Source organism: Glandiceps talaboti, chromosome 3 (genome assembly GCF_964340395.1).
Source record: "Glandiceps talaboti chromosome 3, keGlaTala1.1, whole genome shotgun sequence".
Taxonomy (NCBI): Eukaryota; Metazoa; Hemichordata; class Enteropneusta; family Spengelidae; genus Glandiceps; species Glandiceps talaboti.
In genome coordinates this window covers 10,386,190-10,403,214 of record NC_135551.1, presented here as the reverse complement: position 1 = coordinate 10,403,214, position 17,025 = coordinate 10,386,190, and the positions used below count along the sequence as shown (strand labels likewise).

At 37.2% G+C, this 17,025-nt stretch overlaps 1 protein-coding gene across 1 annotated transcript; it reads right to left on the bottom strand.

Annotated features, from left to right (window-relative positions):
* Positions 1-6,714: 6,714 nt before the first annotated feature.
* On the bottom strand, positions 6,715-16,748 carry LOC144433020 (putative ammonium transporter 1). The gene is made up of 11 exons (XM_078121333.1): positions 16,631-16,748; positions 15,042-15,131; positions 12,852-13,079; positions 12,479-12,567; positions 11,940-12,071; positions 11,013-11,249; positions 10,521-10,659; positions 9,572-9,666; positions 8,627-8,753; positions 7,500-7,652; positions 6,715-6,794 (listed from the first exon to the last, which is right to left on the bottom strand). Exons 1-11 carry the CDS (start codon positions 16,746-16,748, stop codon positions 6,715-6,717), a joined length of 1,488 nt encoding a protein of 495 aa, XP_077977459.1.
* Positions 16,749-17,025: the final 277 nt, after the last annotated feature.

The window sequence follows — 17,025 nt, the reverse complement described above, 5'->3', positions numbered from 1 at the left end:
TCTAAATATGATATTTCTGGATCGTAACACTTTCCAAAATTCTAAATAAATTGATATTTCTGCATTGTAACAATTCAATACTGTTCAAGGTGTGTATAACATTATTAGTATTAAAGTCAATATTTGGTAAGAAGAACAATTTCAGAAAACGCTAACGTTCCAGTTACTGCTAGTGCAGTTTTTAGCCTTGCATAGCTTGCAACGTTTACACTCAATTTGTCCTAATGTTAGTAGTACATTAAGCTATCAAAACTTCAAAGCACTTTTTACTATAGCTATATAGTGGTCTGGGAGCTGAGCTCTGTCATTTATAGCCCCCATTTTACATTGTACCATGGAGCCAAACTCGACAAGCGAAAAGCAATTTTTGGACTCCAAAATTGCCAGATTTGTTTTCTGTAACTTGCTATATCGATTTAGCTAACATTGTTATGTACATGTATACTCATACTCTTTGAATTGGCAATGGATGGATGGATGGGTGGGTGGATGGATCGATGAATGAATGAATGAATGAATGAATGAATGAATGAATGAATGAATGAATGAATGAATGAATGAATGAATGAATGAATGAATGAATGAATGAATGAATGAATGAAAATATGTGACATGTGCTTGATGACCCCTAGGCTAGTAGGGACGTGAGAAATCAGTCACATTTAATACTGTAAACACCAATGATGCCATGTAACTTTGCCTTTATTAAATTTAAATTGAATCGGTTTGATGGGTTGTGTGGATTTGTCCTCTACACTAAATAAACATATATTAAGAGTAAGACAAAAAAAAGCGTGCTCTATAAAATGAAAAAAATAGAAATAACATTTCCTGTGACAAAGGTTCAAACATTGACTGATTTAAAATGAACAACTCTGTATGACATGACCATTCACACCATCGTCATGTTTCCATCGTCAAATCAACAACCAATTGAACCAAATGTCGTCTGAGTTTCCCTCTAGTATTATATTTGCTTGTGGACGTTAAAGAGTTTTGTATCACAAGTTAAGTATCAGGGTGAGTTTTTGGAATAGTTTGATAGCAGTTTTTGGTATGACCGTATATATGCTAAATCACAGCCATACATACATGACTTGTTTGACTGTTCCAACGTGAATTTAGTTGACTGCATGTGTAACTGTTCGTTCCTGATGGAGAGCGCCATTTACGGCCAACTCGGTAAATTCAGCACACCTTTGTCTTATTAGTTACCAGGACAACATGGTGGCGATTCAATCAAATCAGTACATAGTGATCATTTAATTACACTACGGTGCAAGTCTCCGTAATCACGTGATGTGTATACATTTCCTATACTTTTATGAGAGATACAAATTATTTCAATACCGCTACCCTTCTACTATGTCGACTCATGAAATGGATCCGGAAGATCGAATTGTCATACGCTTTTTCTGGTGGCGTCTAGACGTGCAGCGGATGACTTTTTGACACTCTTCGTTGTTATGGTTACTCTAATTGGGACAACATCGGACATTGAATGTTTTCGTTTGCTTCTTTTCCCCTGGTTGATGTGGTCGTACTCAGATTCCTGGAGTAAAATAAGATAAAAATAAAAATGTTAATGTAAATTATCATATCAATTTTATTGATGTTGGATATTGGATGGATATTGGAAGCTATGTAACACCTGCAAAAAAGTCTTCACACCAATTTCCATTTTACTTGACGTATCTGTGGTATGCAATATAAAAAAAATTATGTTTTCTGCATTTTTTTGGTTCATTTCCGTTATACTGTAGGTTGCTCGACTAGCAGAAAAAAATCGCCACAAAAAATTTGATGTCAAAATTATGGTTTTAAACAGATGACCATGAGGATTGGGGTATTTATTTTGGATTTTTAATTTATATAGCAATTTTATATAGCAACTTCCTACTTGAAAATCAATGTGAAACAACATAGACAAAGTCTGTGTTTGTAACTCAGCACATTGCAAAAAAAACTTTTTAAAAATGTGTAAAAAGTTTGTTATTGTACGTACAACAAAAACAAAGCATTTACGCATTTATTACTCGTTAGCACAACACAACACAACACAAGGAAGTAGGAAGCCATGATAAAATTGTTTCGTAAATTAAAAATCCAAAATAAATGCCCCAATACTCATCCATATGGCCACTTTAATACTGACACCTCAAACTTACCCATGTTACTCGGCTAAATTTTCTAGGTGTTAACATATTGACTATAGCAGTGTATATATAGTGAGTGAGAGGTTAAAGCCAAATATTGAGACGCCATTTTTATGAGAGGTAGATAGAGCCTAGCAGTAAATGTATGAAGACGTATGCTACAAAGTACTACCTACATTCCGAAAATAAATATAAAGATTCAAGTTCAAGGTTAATGGCATGCTTACTATGCAAATTGCAATATATCTTCCCGTCGAAAAGGGTAATTTTGTTGTCTGTGTATAAACATATGGATATTGCTTAAACTACATACGCCAATATTTAGTTATCATATTGACCTATTAATAGTACACATTGTTAAAAGTGATATGAAAGTATTAAAACTTGAAAAAGTCAAACACCCGCCGTATTAAATGTGTCTGTTTCAGGCGTTGTTACTATAGCAACTAGAATTAGACACAAGACGCCAATACAAAACTGTTCATTTTTGCAAAGGAAACTTATCAACGGAAAACGTCTATAATCACGTTTAGACATCTGTATTGTATTGTCACTCAGGCTCGTTGACGTGAATTACAATCCAAAGAAGTCAAAAGCAGAACTTGGTTAAACACTCTGTGGCCATTGTGACTAGGTAAGGCGGAAAACCTAGAACACCGTGTACAAATATTGAACACTATCGAGTTTCACTAGAAAACAGACTTCCTTTGACTATACTCTATAAAGATGAAACGGGCATATAATCTAAACTTGTGTAGACTTGTTACTTTTATATTTTTTCTCTGATTTGGAAAATATACACTGTTTAAAGATTTTCTTAAGTAAATAAGTTGAAGAAAGTACAATAGGTTTAATGTCGATTGTTCTGGTGTGAGGTCACTCCGAGTCAAAGTAATGCGACATTATTTTGTGTGTCTTGCCCCCCACCCCCGGGGGAGCCCATGTGTGCATGCTTTTCATTTTGTGAGTGAGTGAGTGAGTGAGTGAGTGAGTGAGTGAGTGAGCGAGCGAGCGAACGAGCGAGCGAGCGAGCGAGCGAGTGTGAGTGAGTGAGTGGGTGGGTGGGTGGGTGACATTACAATTGCCTCCAGGGATTGTTACGTTGCAAAAGAGTTGATTGGCACGCATAAATAGGGATTTCCTCAACATTTTTATACGTGTAATAAATTACGTCACGGGATAGTTTGTAAATCGTATACATTGGTTTAAGTTCAGTAAGTCGAAGTTTAAGTATACCTCAGTGTAGAATATGTACACCCCAAGTATATTTTAAACATACAGCATAACTTGGGTCCCAAAACATATAAATTCAGTTTGTACCCCCTTAATGGGTGTGGGTGTGGGTGTGTGTGTGTGTGTGTGTGTGTGTGTGTGTGTGTTTGATATGTCAGCCTTATTCGTACCATGTTGTTTTACTAGTAATGTTGATTCATCATAAAATGTAGGTGAGTAATTAAATAGCAGATGTTATGTCTCTAGGCTGGCTTCTTTTGTTCATCGTTTCTCATCACGTGACTCAATTAGGCAGGTGTTCCGGATATATCAAGTATTTCGGTGTGCTTGATTTAATTCTTCAATATTTTATGAAGTATTTCGGAAGTGGCGTCGTCTGGCTATACGAATGTCTTTTTGCGCCATAACAACCCCCATCCCCGCCCCCCCCCCCACTTCAATAAGTTCTACACTTCGAAAATTGGTACTGAAAAGTCTATAATTGAACGAACCTGTCTTTTTAATAACAAAAGACAAAACAATTTTGATAAATGGAAAAAGGTGAAATATTTTCCAATCCCCCCCCCCCCCCATTGTTTTCTGTTCTGTTAAAATGCTGGTACAATGTACATACACTGTACTTGCAATGTAGACAGTATTGTACTTACCTGAGAGTCGAACACGTCTTTTATGTACACAGGGTGACGGTATCCAATCGATGTGTTTATTAGTGGTTCCGACTTCACTAGTCGCGGTGGCATCATCGTTGAAATCGTACTAAACTTGCGATTTACTCCGTAACGATCGAAACCTATATTTGGAGCGACATCGGCGACGTTTGCTTCGTTTGTACTTGCAATCGATGGTAGAGAGGGCGTCGATGAAGACATTGCGTTGTATTTTCGTTTCATTAAGTCAACTGTAGTTAGTAATTTTCCATTGGTGGGCTTTGGTGGCGTTTCCACTTTATTTCTACAGCCTGATTTGCCCCACGTCCGATACACAGCCACGTCTGAGTCCCATTTCTGGAAAGCCGGTGTCATTTGGTTACCATGGTATTCCGTTACCGTAAACCCAATACTTGCGTCATGTAGTCTTTTCTGGTGTAGCAGGATTCGTTGGATGTCTGTTCTCTGTTTGTCCCATAGTATTTTGTCGTAGAAACATCTTTCTGTCTTCGCGTGGTGTTCAAACAAACCAAGTTCTCGTTTAAAACGTTCCTTTATACGTATCACACGGGGAGGATCTGAATCGAAGCTTTCCATTCTACGACATCAGTTCGCGTTCAACTTTTGAACGTGGCTGCCATCATTATTGTTAAACTGTGGTGTCAACGTTTTCAATCCGCAGACGCACCTAAAATGGATAGCAACGTTACCGTCAATAAATGGCCATCGAGAGGTTAACGTCGTCAGAGTAAAAAAAGCAGCGATGGTAGCTAAATACGGATTATTCTTTGTGTACAGAAAACACCTGCCCACTCTCTCTTTCTATGGATCCCAGAACCAACCAGGGACGTATAAACTGCTAGAACCTAGAGTGATTACCAAACTGTCGCCAGGTGGCGCTGTTATGGACCGGTATAGTGACTGGCCAGCGGTAGATAGGATGAGTATGGACGTATTACAGGCGTGATACTTCAATGGGATGAGGAACAAAACCACTCCAGTAATACCCCAAACAAACAAACAAACAAGCAAGCAAACAAACAAACTAACTAACTAAAACAAACAAACGAACAAACAGACATCACCAAAAATTTCCAAATTACACATCATATCATAAATTTGAATGAAAATGGTAGTAGTTTGTGAATTACAACCATTGTATGTAATTCATTTGATTAAACAAAGCCGATGAACATGGTAGAGTAGTACCCCTGGGCCCTATTTATACTATCTGGGTCGCAATTTCTCACAAATAAGCTTAAGTATAGCGCGACACTTAAATACCAAACAAACGTGACAGAAGTGGGGAAAATGTCGACCATTTTAGTTAACACAGAATACTTGATGATTTACACAAGTTATAACTCACAAGTAGTTCAACATTTTTAGCAACGACCTCCATCAGATTGACAAAGTCTATAGTTATAGCTAACCACTAGGTGGCGGTATATACGATCAATCTGCTATCATTCAAAATGATGACATCGGACTGGGTTCTATGATGATCTTGAACTTGATCAGCGAGTAACTACCATTGTACGAAATGACTGACATCGTCGAAAGTTAAGAAGGAATTTGCTTAATCAACACATTCATCTTTCTGTAATGTCAATACTATAATGTACCTTCCAGACATCATAGACTTTCACCAGCCTCGCTCTCGATAGATACATGTCATATAAATTACAGGCGACACATTTAGCTTAATTAACGTTTATTTAATTGTTTAAAATTTAACAAATATACATTACTGGTAAAAATACATGGTAACGTTCATTGGCAAAGTTTAAGAGTTTGATATAAATATCATACAGCAAAATTGTACTTTTAATAAATCCTAACATGGCTTTTATATAGGCCTTTTTTGCGATAATATTTCATTTTCAATACCAATTCTCAATAGACAGTCTGTGTATATCACAGACAATGAATACAGTTCAAGGAATGATTAGTAACTTATTTTTTCATTCATATCTTTTGATTGGATCTACCTTTGTTTTTACTTTCTCTCTTGATCTTTGAACTGTATTCATTGTACGCATTTTAATGTGTAAAGTGACCTTGTTTTAAATATTGTTTTATTCTGTACTGTCGAACAAAGAATTGTCCATTTTTGGATAATAAAGATGCATTGCATTGTATTGTATTGTTACTGTCCTGCACTGTACTGTACTGTACTATACTGCACTGTACGTACCGTACCGTACTGCATTGCACTGCACTGTATCGTACCGTACTGTACTGTACTGTACTGTACTGTACTGTACTGTACTGTACTGTACTGTACTGTACTGTACTGCACTGCACCGTATTGAACTGCACTGCACTTTGCAAGGACATAGAGAGTGCACAGAAATATGATTATGAACCTAATACCTGACATGGACATTTATAATATTGACTTGTGAAATTCTCATAATTTAAGAAACCCTATATACATCGTACTGGGTCTATCCTACGAACAGTTTATCGCTGTGTACACATAATGGAACTCAATGTCAATTGATCGATGTAGGACACAAGTACATTTGAGTTTGGCGTTCTCTCATCACGCTTCACTGTCGTTGCTACTAACGAACAATTAAAGTAACGAGTATTATAATTCAAGTACATGCATTTAAAAAAATGTGACGAATAGTGTTCTCTTGTAAATAAACCGATGAATTGTGTCTTTCAGTTTACAATGGTTGTGGCGATTCTAGGTATGTGGGATTGTCGACTCCAATGGGTTCGTCGGTCTTGCCGTTGGCAGCATTATCTAGATTATTTGAACAGAATTGAAAATGTGTTAACTACGTGTACACACACATTACACAATGCTTTTAGTTTTGGGTGGGGGTGGTGGTTTGGATCAAAAATATATTTTTCATCACACATATCAGGTTAACGTGGTTCCCATGGTAGCAATCTGGCCATCGCAAAACAGGGAAGAGAAATCGAGCGTGGATGTACTGCTTCAGTCTAATCTTTGAAGTTCTAGATAGTTCGGGCTTAGATGACGTACTCTGGTAAGGTGTACTGTTCCAGTGAGAGTTTGATGCGTTATTAAAAGAAACATTTCCTAATAAATCTAGCGTGACAGACAATTTTCACACAAGATTTAGTGAATGTCCTCTTGTTCCTAGACTGCGAGATGCGTCGTATCGCTCCGCCCACATTGGCCAAGGGGTTGACCGATGTGTGAGGGCGCCCTGTTACGACGTACCTTACAAATATATTGCTCTGTGTTTAAGCGCGGCAACGTTGGTGGAGGGTCTATGGTTTAAGTTAATTGGTTTGGTGGTGAGTGAATAACTTTCCTAAGAAAACGAAACGCTTCAATGAACATGATCTGATCCGCCATGTTTGTGACGATTTGAGAATGTACAGACACAAACCAAGCCACCTTGCGCCTTGAACTTGACAAGTATTCTTCACACGAAATACAAATAAAATTTCAATTGTTTACTAAATCAATACTAACCTTTAGGGGCATTGTCAACATCTGTCATTTCAAGATTAACATCTCTGGTATTAACACTACCATTGCCATTAACGAGAGGTGCATCAAGTCCCCAGCCATCACCATAACTAATTGATGGATAGGCAGGTTCCTTGTGTTTGGCAACGTCCAATCCTACAAGACACAAAAATTTAATTTTATATAAGTTTTCAAAAACACAATAGTGGAACGTTTCCCTTTTTATTAGTTCAAAGTGGTTTTTATGTCGGGATGCCAAATTGATATTTATTTTGTATTTTCTATTTATACAACATCTCTACTATGCTTTCCTACTTGAAAAGAAGTGAAACAAAATTAAAAAGTAAAAAAAAAAATCTAAATTTAAAATTAGAATTTAAAATTAAATTGCAAAATTGTTAGAAAAGTGTCTAAACAGTTTGTTATTGTACATACAATAACAAACTTTTTTTACATTTTATTTGTTACAATTTATAGTAATGAACAAGAACTTGGTAGACGTTGTATTTTTTCAAGTAGGAAAACACAGTAGAGTTAAATTTTATAATACATTTCAAGAATAAGTATCCAATTGCCATCCATATGGTTACTGTAATAATTTATTTTCTTATAATCATAACTTTTTACAAAGAGGTATTTAAAGGTCTGGTTCCAATTTGAATATAATTTTGGCTAACTAAACACAGTTGTTTGACAGAGCTATAGAAAAAGTTGGTTCTGAGCTGAGAAATTATCCTATGTAATCCTTATAATAGCTTGGTTGCGAAAACCTGGGATTGAATTCTTGGTCTTTAAGTACTATTTTAGACAACTACAAGCACTCTCCTAAAACTTCCCACATATCATGCTTCGTCCATGTTTCAATGGAAAGAAGGAGTTGGAATAAACGCTTATTCTGTTTACTAATAAATAAATAGTTATATTTAGCACAGACTTAAAAGAGAAGAATTTGAATCCATACATGACTAACTAAAACCGGTCAGAACTTCGGGGAGAGAGGAGGGGGGATTGGCATTGGAAGAAGAAAAACAAGATTTCTGTATACATTACACATATCTACTGGCCATGTCAAATCTCAGATAACCAACACACAACACAGTTGACTGATGTAGAGCAGAATACAATCTTACCTTTAATTTCAATTTCTTTACTGACACGTAGACATCTACAGAGATGCAAGATACCAAACATTATTGCTGAGACAATCATAGTCCAGGTCATGATAGCAAAACCACCGACAGCATTCCAACCAAATTGCTACAAACACAAGAAAATAAATACAAAAATTCAATATCAAAACAACCATGATTGAGTCCGACACAAACGTAATAATGTATCACGACTAAACTACTGCAGATAACAATCAAAGACTAGAAGTAAGGACTTGATTTTATCATGAGTATGTAACATCATTATGGCAGTCCTCCTTTTACTGGTTTCGACAACATTCCCCAAAAACAGGCCTAGGGTCTGCATGATGACAGTTTTCCCCATCCGTTACACATTTTATTCAACTGTTAATATATGAGAGAGAGAGAGAGAGAGAGAGAGAGAGAGAGAGAGAGAGAGAGAGAGAGAGAGAGAGAGAGAGAGAGAGAGAGAGAGGGGGAGAGAGGGGGGGAGAGGGGGGGAGAGGGAGAGAGAGAGAGTTAATAGCTATGTCACTAACAGGCTGTGAGAAATGACATGCCTCTCAGAGTTCAAGACTTTATCTTGGATCACTATACGAATTTCCTGAACATTTTGTAATACGTGTGATAAATTATGTCATTGGATCATCAATGGGTTATATTTCGATACCAGGTTTGAGTTCAGTCAATTGCGAGTGCTGGTTAAGTGTGCTTCAATAAGTTAAATACTGCGAGTTCCTTTTGAGTAATGTAGCAAAAGCTATATGTCCAAATATGTATAAACTCGGCTTGTGCCCCTTTAATTCAAAGTTAATGTATGTGACTGTATAACGTGTATCAGGATTATTGGTTTAGCTATCGCCAGTACAGTCGCCATATAGGTACTACTGACTTCCCTTTAAAAATCAGTATGAATATTCGGAGATAAATTTTTGAAGTTCTCACCTTCCACGACTGTTCATTGAATTTGTACACGACACCAGTATCCTTGGCAAAGAGCGTCACTGCACACACTCCCCATAGTCCTCCACCAAGATGAACTGTAACCAGAACAAATACAAAACAAATCATATTTGAAGTCTCTGCAACAAGTTCTCATCGACGGACTCGATAAGCTACATTTATTAATGACGTCAGATCGACAAAGACAACGAATATAATACAAAGTAAATGTAATACATAACAATAAATAAAAAAAAACCAAGTAAATGCAATATAATATAATATAGTATAATAGTATAATACAATAAATGTAAATGAATAAATTACAATATATAGAATTACTATTATTTTCCCAGCTCATACTGCAGTCTGCAAGGGTAGTCGGTAAGATCACGTGACGTTGGGACTCACTATCAGCTACAACTTCATGATCGAGCATGGGCAGTCTGGTAGGGCTGAATGAGATGACGTCACGTATCGTACAGTCTACAGTCTAACTATACTACACTGCACTTGTGGTCGTTCTGTTACTTTACAGACTTTTGGGGAACAGTTAGGATGTATACGTAATCTTCTCGCTTAATGTATTTGTTTTTGTAGATATACATATACATACATACATACATACATACATACATACATACATACATACATACATACATACATACATACATACATACATACATACATACATACATACATACATACATATATATATATATATATATATATATATATATATATATATATATATATATATATATATGCTCTCCAAAGTGATTGAGCAAAGAAAAATGAAACTATGCGCGCGCGCGTGTGTGTGTGTGTGCGCGCGCGCGCCTAAGGATACATAAGACTATCGCAAGTTAGTGTCTACAAATTGTCCAAAATGTCAGAATTGGTACATTGTATGATAGTACACCCAAAGTCGTGAGTGGGAATAGCAACTTACCAGCGACGGCATCCAAAGGATCGTCAACTCCAATATATAAGACAAGTTTACTCCAGCAAAAGTAGGTAAAACCTGCAATTAAACCAGTTATCGCTGCACCCCATGGTTCCATTACGTTACAACCAGCACAGATAGCTACCTATGGAGAAAGAAAATGGAAAAAAAAACAAAGACGTCGTTAGTTAGGTGATCTTTGATTAGACAGAGACACGAACATTTCTATAACTTATTTTATAGACACGGCTGCTGTCTCTTGTGAAAAGTAAATAGTCAAATATCAAGTCTTTTCTTTATTACAGTAACAGAATCCGTTTATCCCTGGAGGAGGGTTACAGAAATACATAACAACTAAAGGGAGGGCACGTGAGCCAAAAGTACAAAACAGTTGAGAAGCAAATGTATATATTCAAGTGTAATTGCTATATAGGGTGCTCAAACAACTTTTTCCGAAAGTGCAAAGATTGATTAACTCTCGGAGCTACATGTACATACCATGCCAGTGAGGGCGCCGTTTATAGTCGCAAGTAAACTCCAAGCTGGATATCCTCTATTCAGTGGACTTCTCTTCAAAATCAGCGCGACGATTGCTGCTATGCAACCAGACAATGTTGTGTTGACAATTGCCAGGGCAACAATGACGCCGTCTCCTGGTTGTGAAATCTGTGCTTGTGATCCTCCGTTGAAGGCGAAGAATCCAAACATGAGAATAAATCCACCAAGAGCTGACAACTGAAAGTTATTGAAAGGAAAAAAATACAGGTACGTAAGCAAATGTTCAGTTAGATTGAAGAACACAGGGTATCGAGAATGTTATATAACTTGATCAGTTTTGGTGAGATTGTACTCAGCTATGAAAAGACTAATGCAAACTGGACAATCTCCACACAACAGATGTCAAATTACTGCATGGTTCTGTAGTTTAGTGTAACCCGTAAAGGTGAGGGTTGCTAGTAACTATAATTTGCCTAAGACGGATGTACTAACATACGAAGACGGGACATGTTTATTGGCAATTAATAGTTTTGTCATTCCGTATCGATAATGATACTACGATTCACAGTGTAACAGCCAGCTGTGACGTCAACAAATCATGTTGTACGAGCAGATACACAATCATATTTATATTTTGTTTTGGATAAAAATTAGACGCTTTGGACCGCCAGATACTAAATAACAACAACAAAATTAAAATGTTCACAATGGTTTGGGATTTCATAGCAGTAAACCAAACGGTGGGGTCGTCACGGACAACGTCAAGTTCAAATTAAAGTGATCAAGCGTGGTAAGTTCCCAGCATGACCATTCATATCACGATTTGCAATTATCGGTCCAGTTTTCCGAGATTATGAACTAATTGGAGGAAGAAATTTACGGTTCTCTCTTAAGTGTTTCCAACAATATTCTTAACAGTTTACATACGGGTACTGTATGTCCAGGGATCTCCACGGGTTTTCCGTTTACAAAGCGACCAATACGTGGACCAATAATAGCTGCACCAACAAAGCCTGCAGCGCCCCCAACGACGTGGACAACTCCACTGCCTGCAAAGTCCTGTGGAGAAACGTAACAAGCACACACATATTACGACAGAGAAAAGAGAAAGAAGCAAATATGTTAATCATTGAATACAGGGATTATATAGGGAATATATATGATCGTAGGGGTGTGGTGGCTGTACTGCACTGTACTGTACTGTATTTGTCATATGAACGTTACGCGTCTTGTCGAATTAACTACGTATACACTATCATCACATACTAGTATTGTGTAGACATGTAATCATGTGGGCTAGAAGACACTGTCCATATAGGAGATGGGAATGCGAATGGGGATGTAAGGAGGTGAAGAGATAGGAAGACAAGCGGATAGGCAGACAGATAGAACTAAATCTTGCAAATGGCCAAGAATCGGATAAAAGTCATATATTATATATATATAATTGTACGATGTCGTCTTACCGAGTACTGGAGTGTTTCATCAGGAGGACCGTCCGTCAACCATCCCTCACCAGACCAAGCCCAATGCGTCACAACGGGATAGATAAAACCTATACAGAGACAGCATTCAATAATCAGTCAAATGCATGTACTACATTCAACTCGTATAGTCGGTATAACTATAGACATTACAGGTATCATGATTATATAGACAGATCTTTTGCCCACCCACACAATTACTATATACTATTATCAAGGCGGAATAATGCAATTGGTGATGTTTTGATCATCATCATCAACAACAACAACAACAACAACAATTGTTGCTCGTTTCCTCTGGTTGATAAGCGATGGCTTTTAATCGGAATTAGCATGACAAAATCTTTGTTCTTACCCGTGATTATGCAACTGTAGATGAAATAGGCGACAAACTCCGTTCTCTCCGCCATGGCACCAGACACTATCGTGGTAGCTGTAGCAGCGAACACGAATTGAAAGAACCAATGCGAGTAAAGCGATGTTGGCATATCAATCATGAAGAAATACTCGTAACCAATAAAGAAGTTTCCGGATCCAAAACTGAAGGCATATCCGACAGCATAATATGCAATGGCACCTATACCTGAGGAAATGAGTCACATAAAAAGGTTCGAAATATCAATAATTATATCCACAACTACTTTAGAGTCACTTGTAGAGTAGATGCTAAATTAAAGCTAGTGAGACTTGGTACATTTTACACAGTTAAAATTTATCTGGTTGGAAACAAGATTGTTGCATGTCCGGTGACAGGCCTGCCTCATCAGGCCTGTAGCAGACCAGTCCCATCAGGCATGTCACGGGAAGGCCTGACCAGCCAGACCTCTGACAGGCCTATTTTGGCATACCTGTGGCATACAATTTCCATATCAGTCCTGTCACGGGCAAGATTATTTTTGATATTAATTAAAAAGAATAGCTGTAAACAACATCGTGTGAACAATGGAGGGAGTACGTTTTTCCTCGTGTTGGGAGCTGTAATAGGTAAATTGGACCCCGGAACAGGTGTACAATACAACGGGATCTGTACTCGAAAGGTTGCCGAACCAAAAGTGAAGGATAACGATGGTTTGTGCGAGCCCTTGACAGCACCGTACCTTGAATTGGTTGCGACCTGTGGGCTAATTACTCGAGGGTCAAGCATGCAGCTAGAGTGTATGGGCAACTCATAGTTGTGTCATTTTATGCGAGTCTTTTTTCCGGGGTAATGATATGACTCGGTAACAGGTGAGCGAATTAATAAAGAAATGACAGGTGGACCACTTAAATTTGTTAATAAAAATATTACAGGCGTATAATGATTTAAAATATCTTTTCTGTCTATTTTTAGAGTGCTTTTTTAACGTTTGTCTTGTGTACTATGTAAATGTTGTGGGTTTTTTTATAGTATATGGGAGTGTATCCTGCAATAAAGTTATAATAAAACGAAGCGTACTGTCAACAGATATGGAAGAGATAACTGTTACAGTGACACTATAACTCATCTACATGTTATAATTAAAATTATTTCTATCCATCTACTAGAACAACTGGACAATAAAATGCTACCAGTAGGACAAATTTATTTATTAATAAAACACAACCTTGGCACCGAAACCTCGTTTAGAAATCTAACGGTGTGCAAAGTTTCTTTACAGGATTTACTATTATGTTTTGTTGCAACCAGAAAACACGTGACCTGTTGTCAACCAATCACCTTGAAAAGAAGTAAACTACAGTAATTATAAGTTGAGGCATTGAAGATGAATTATTTGTTCACGTCTAATGCAATTTACACTGTATTGAAGCAGTACAGGGGCTCTAATTAAACAGACCCCAAACTGGAATAATTTCATTCCATTGAATCTTTTGACTTTCGTTGTTCTTTGAAGTGAGTTTTGTAGTGTTATGCCTTGTAGGTAACTTGGCCATAATCTGAAGAATTACGTGTGTACATCAATTACCTATTGTATGGACAGGAACAATTGACGCGACGACACGCCAACGAGTCTAACCGTGTGAATGAAGTCTTTTTTGACCCAATACTTTAGATTGACAGAAAATAACGCCATGGGACTTAAACGCACACCATTCCCGGCACAAATGCGACACAAACGTGTACATACATACACACATATATATATATACACACACACATACACACACATATACACACATACATACACTCCCCGGGACACACTCACATATATACACACATACATACATACATACATACATACATACATACATACATACACACACACACATATACATACACACATACATACATACATACATACATACATACATATCTACAGTACATTCATACATATAGGTGAAGGTGTAACAAACAACCTTAGAGTACTTTTTTATTACATGTATATGTGCGTTATATCCTGGCGGAAATGTCGGAACCCTCCTCCGCCATCTTGTTTTCTCAGAAGGTATGGTACTTCAAAATTCAGAATCCATGAACGTATTAGTCACTCTTATGTGCATTCATGAATAATCCAATATATATTAATTATGCATGACGTAATAATGACGTAACCGTTGCTGTACTTACTGACATCGAGAAGATTCTTGATCAGAATATTTGTCGTGTTCTTACTTCGTACTGACCCAGCTTCGAGGAAAGCAAATCCACATTGCATAACTGAAATGATAAACATATGATTCAAATTTATACAAAATGTACATACAGTATGGTATGTTTAACGAATTGTTTGTCAATATATGTCAGTGGGTATATATCAGTAGTAATTTACTAGTATAATGCATGTATACCAATATTTGATGAGTTCTTACAAACTCTCGTAGATACATTAACCTCACTTCGACAGAACGGACACCTACTACATTCATCCATGGATCTAAATCCATGATACATCCAACTACTTTGGTTACCAAATTTTCTGTCAACCCTCTAACAGAGTGTTAAAGTCTCAATTTGTATCAATAAATATAGATAACACGTTCAAGGAAGAATCGCTTTTATAAATTTCATATTGAATCACAGTATATAACAGTCTAGAGTCAAATCTAGACTATCTAGTCCAATAATAGATCCTATCGTTTAATGCTGAGACCACTAAAAGAATGTGGTCTGGGTTTTAGTGAAAGTGGGTCTTGAACCGTGAAATCCGATTAGAGGACATTCTTCGCACACGTGGAAGGCACTTCCAATGTCTAAAGACGGTGTAATGACTGACGTACTCTCTAACTCGTAGTTGGGAGTGATGTAAGGAGGAGTGACATCCCTTTATCACTTGGATCACCCATGAAAGTATACTACCATGGATTACCATAGTAACAACGCTTGAAAGTGTTGACTCATTTGGTACGTGTCTAGATCCTACAATGATTTATAAGTTCAATGATTTATACCGACATTGTTATGCATGCATAGTTTGTGAGTTCAAGACAATGGAACCCCTATTGTGTGATAGAGTAGTCATAGCATTGGGTTAAGAAAATTACCTCCATAGTCATAGAAAACAAAATGTAACCCCACCCATACAGTCGTGATACCATCACCAGAATTCCGATGCATTGCTTTCACTTCCAGGTCTAATTTATTTCAGGCATGCTACATTATATTCCGCATTTTTGGATATTTTCCCGCCCATGTACATCACATCCAAAGTGACAAATACTTCCGTGTTCATTTACATCTTATTTGCTACTCGAAAGTATGGTCTATGGTTACTAGTATCTCGGATCACTGTGTTAGTGGTCTGAGCTATATGGTATCTTGCAAACGAATGCCAACTCCGAATACATATAGATGTACCATGATGACAGTGTGCTAGATTTGGGGAAATGTCTCCAACGTTTCGATGCATCTTGAAAATCATTTATGCGTTATTTATAACCACATGCCAACATTAATTTTGAGAATCTATATTAACCCCCCACTCCCACCGCCTGTGTCTATTAGTGTAATACCTGTGCAGTCGGCTTCCCAGGTCATATCTTTTACATATTTCCCAGTTGATTCATCCGCAGAAATAACTTTTCAAATTATTGTTGATAGTGTTAATCTAAAACATACACACCAAGTTTTGAGCTGTGATTGCAGTGTCATAGAGAAAGTAAAGACAATGACACCAAAGGTACAAAGTTTATAGACTCAAAAAACTATTTGATACTTACAGAAAACTAAACAACCCATCACAAGAAGGAAAAAGTGGTCATTGTTACTTTGTAACACGGCAACGGAATTTGCCAGTGCCACCACGTCAACCTGGGTTTCGCTGCTGTTGTTCGCCATGGTCAGCAATAAATGATGTCTTCAACAACGAGTAAACGAAGTATGTACGCCGAGTACAACAGTGCATGTGCAGGTTTCGTGACCGAGTTTACACTTTATTCATCTGTCCATGTCACCTATTATGTAATCAGTCGATTCGATTTTGAAATGGGGGTGACAACATTTCGATAATGGAGGGGCACATTGCCAGATGTATTATTAGTGTAGGTCGTCTCGTCTCTTAGTTCAATACCTTTGTACATGTGTCTATAAAATGCAAACTTTAACCAATAGTTAA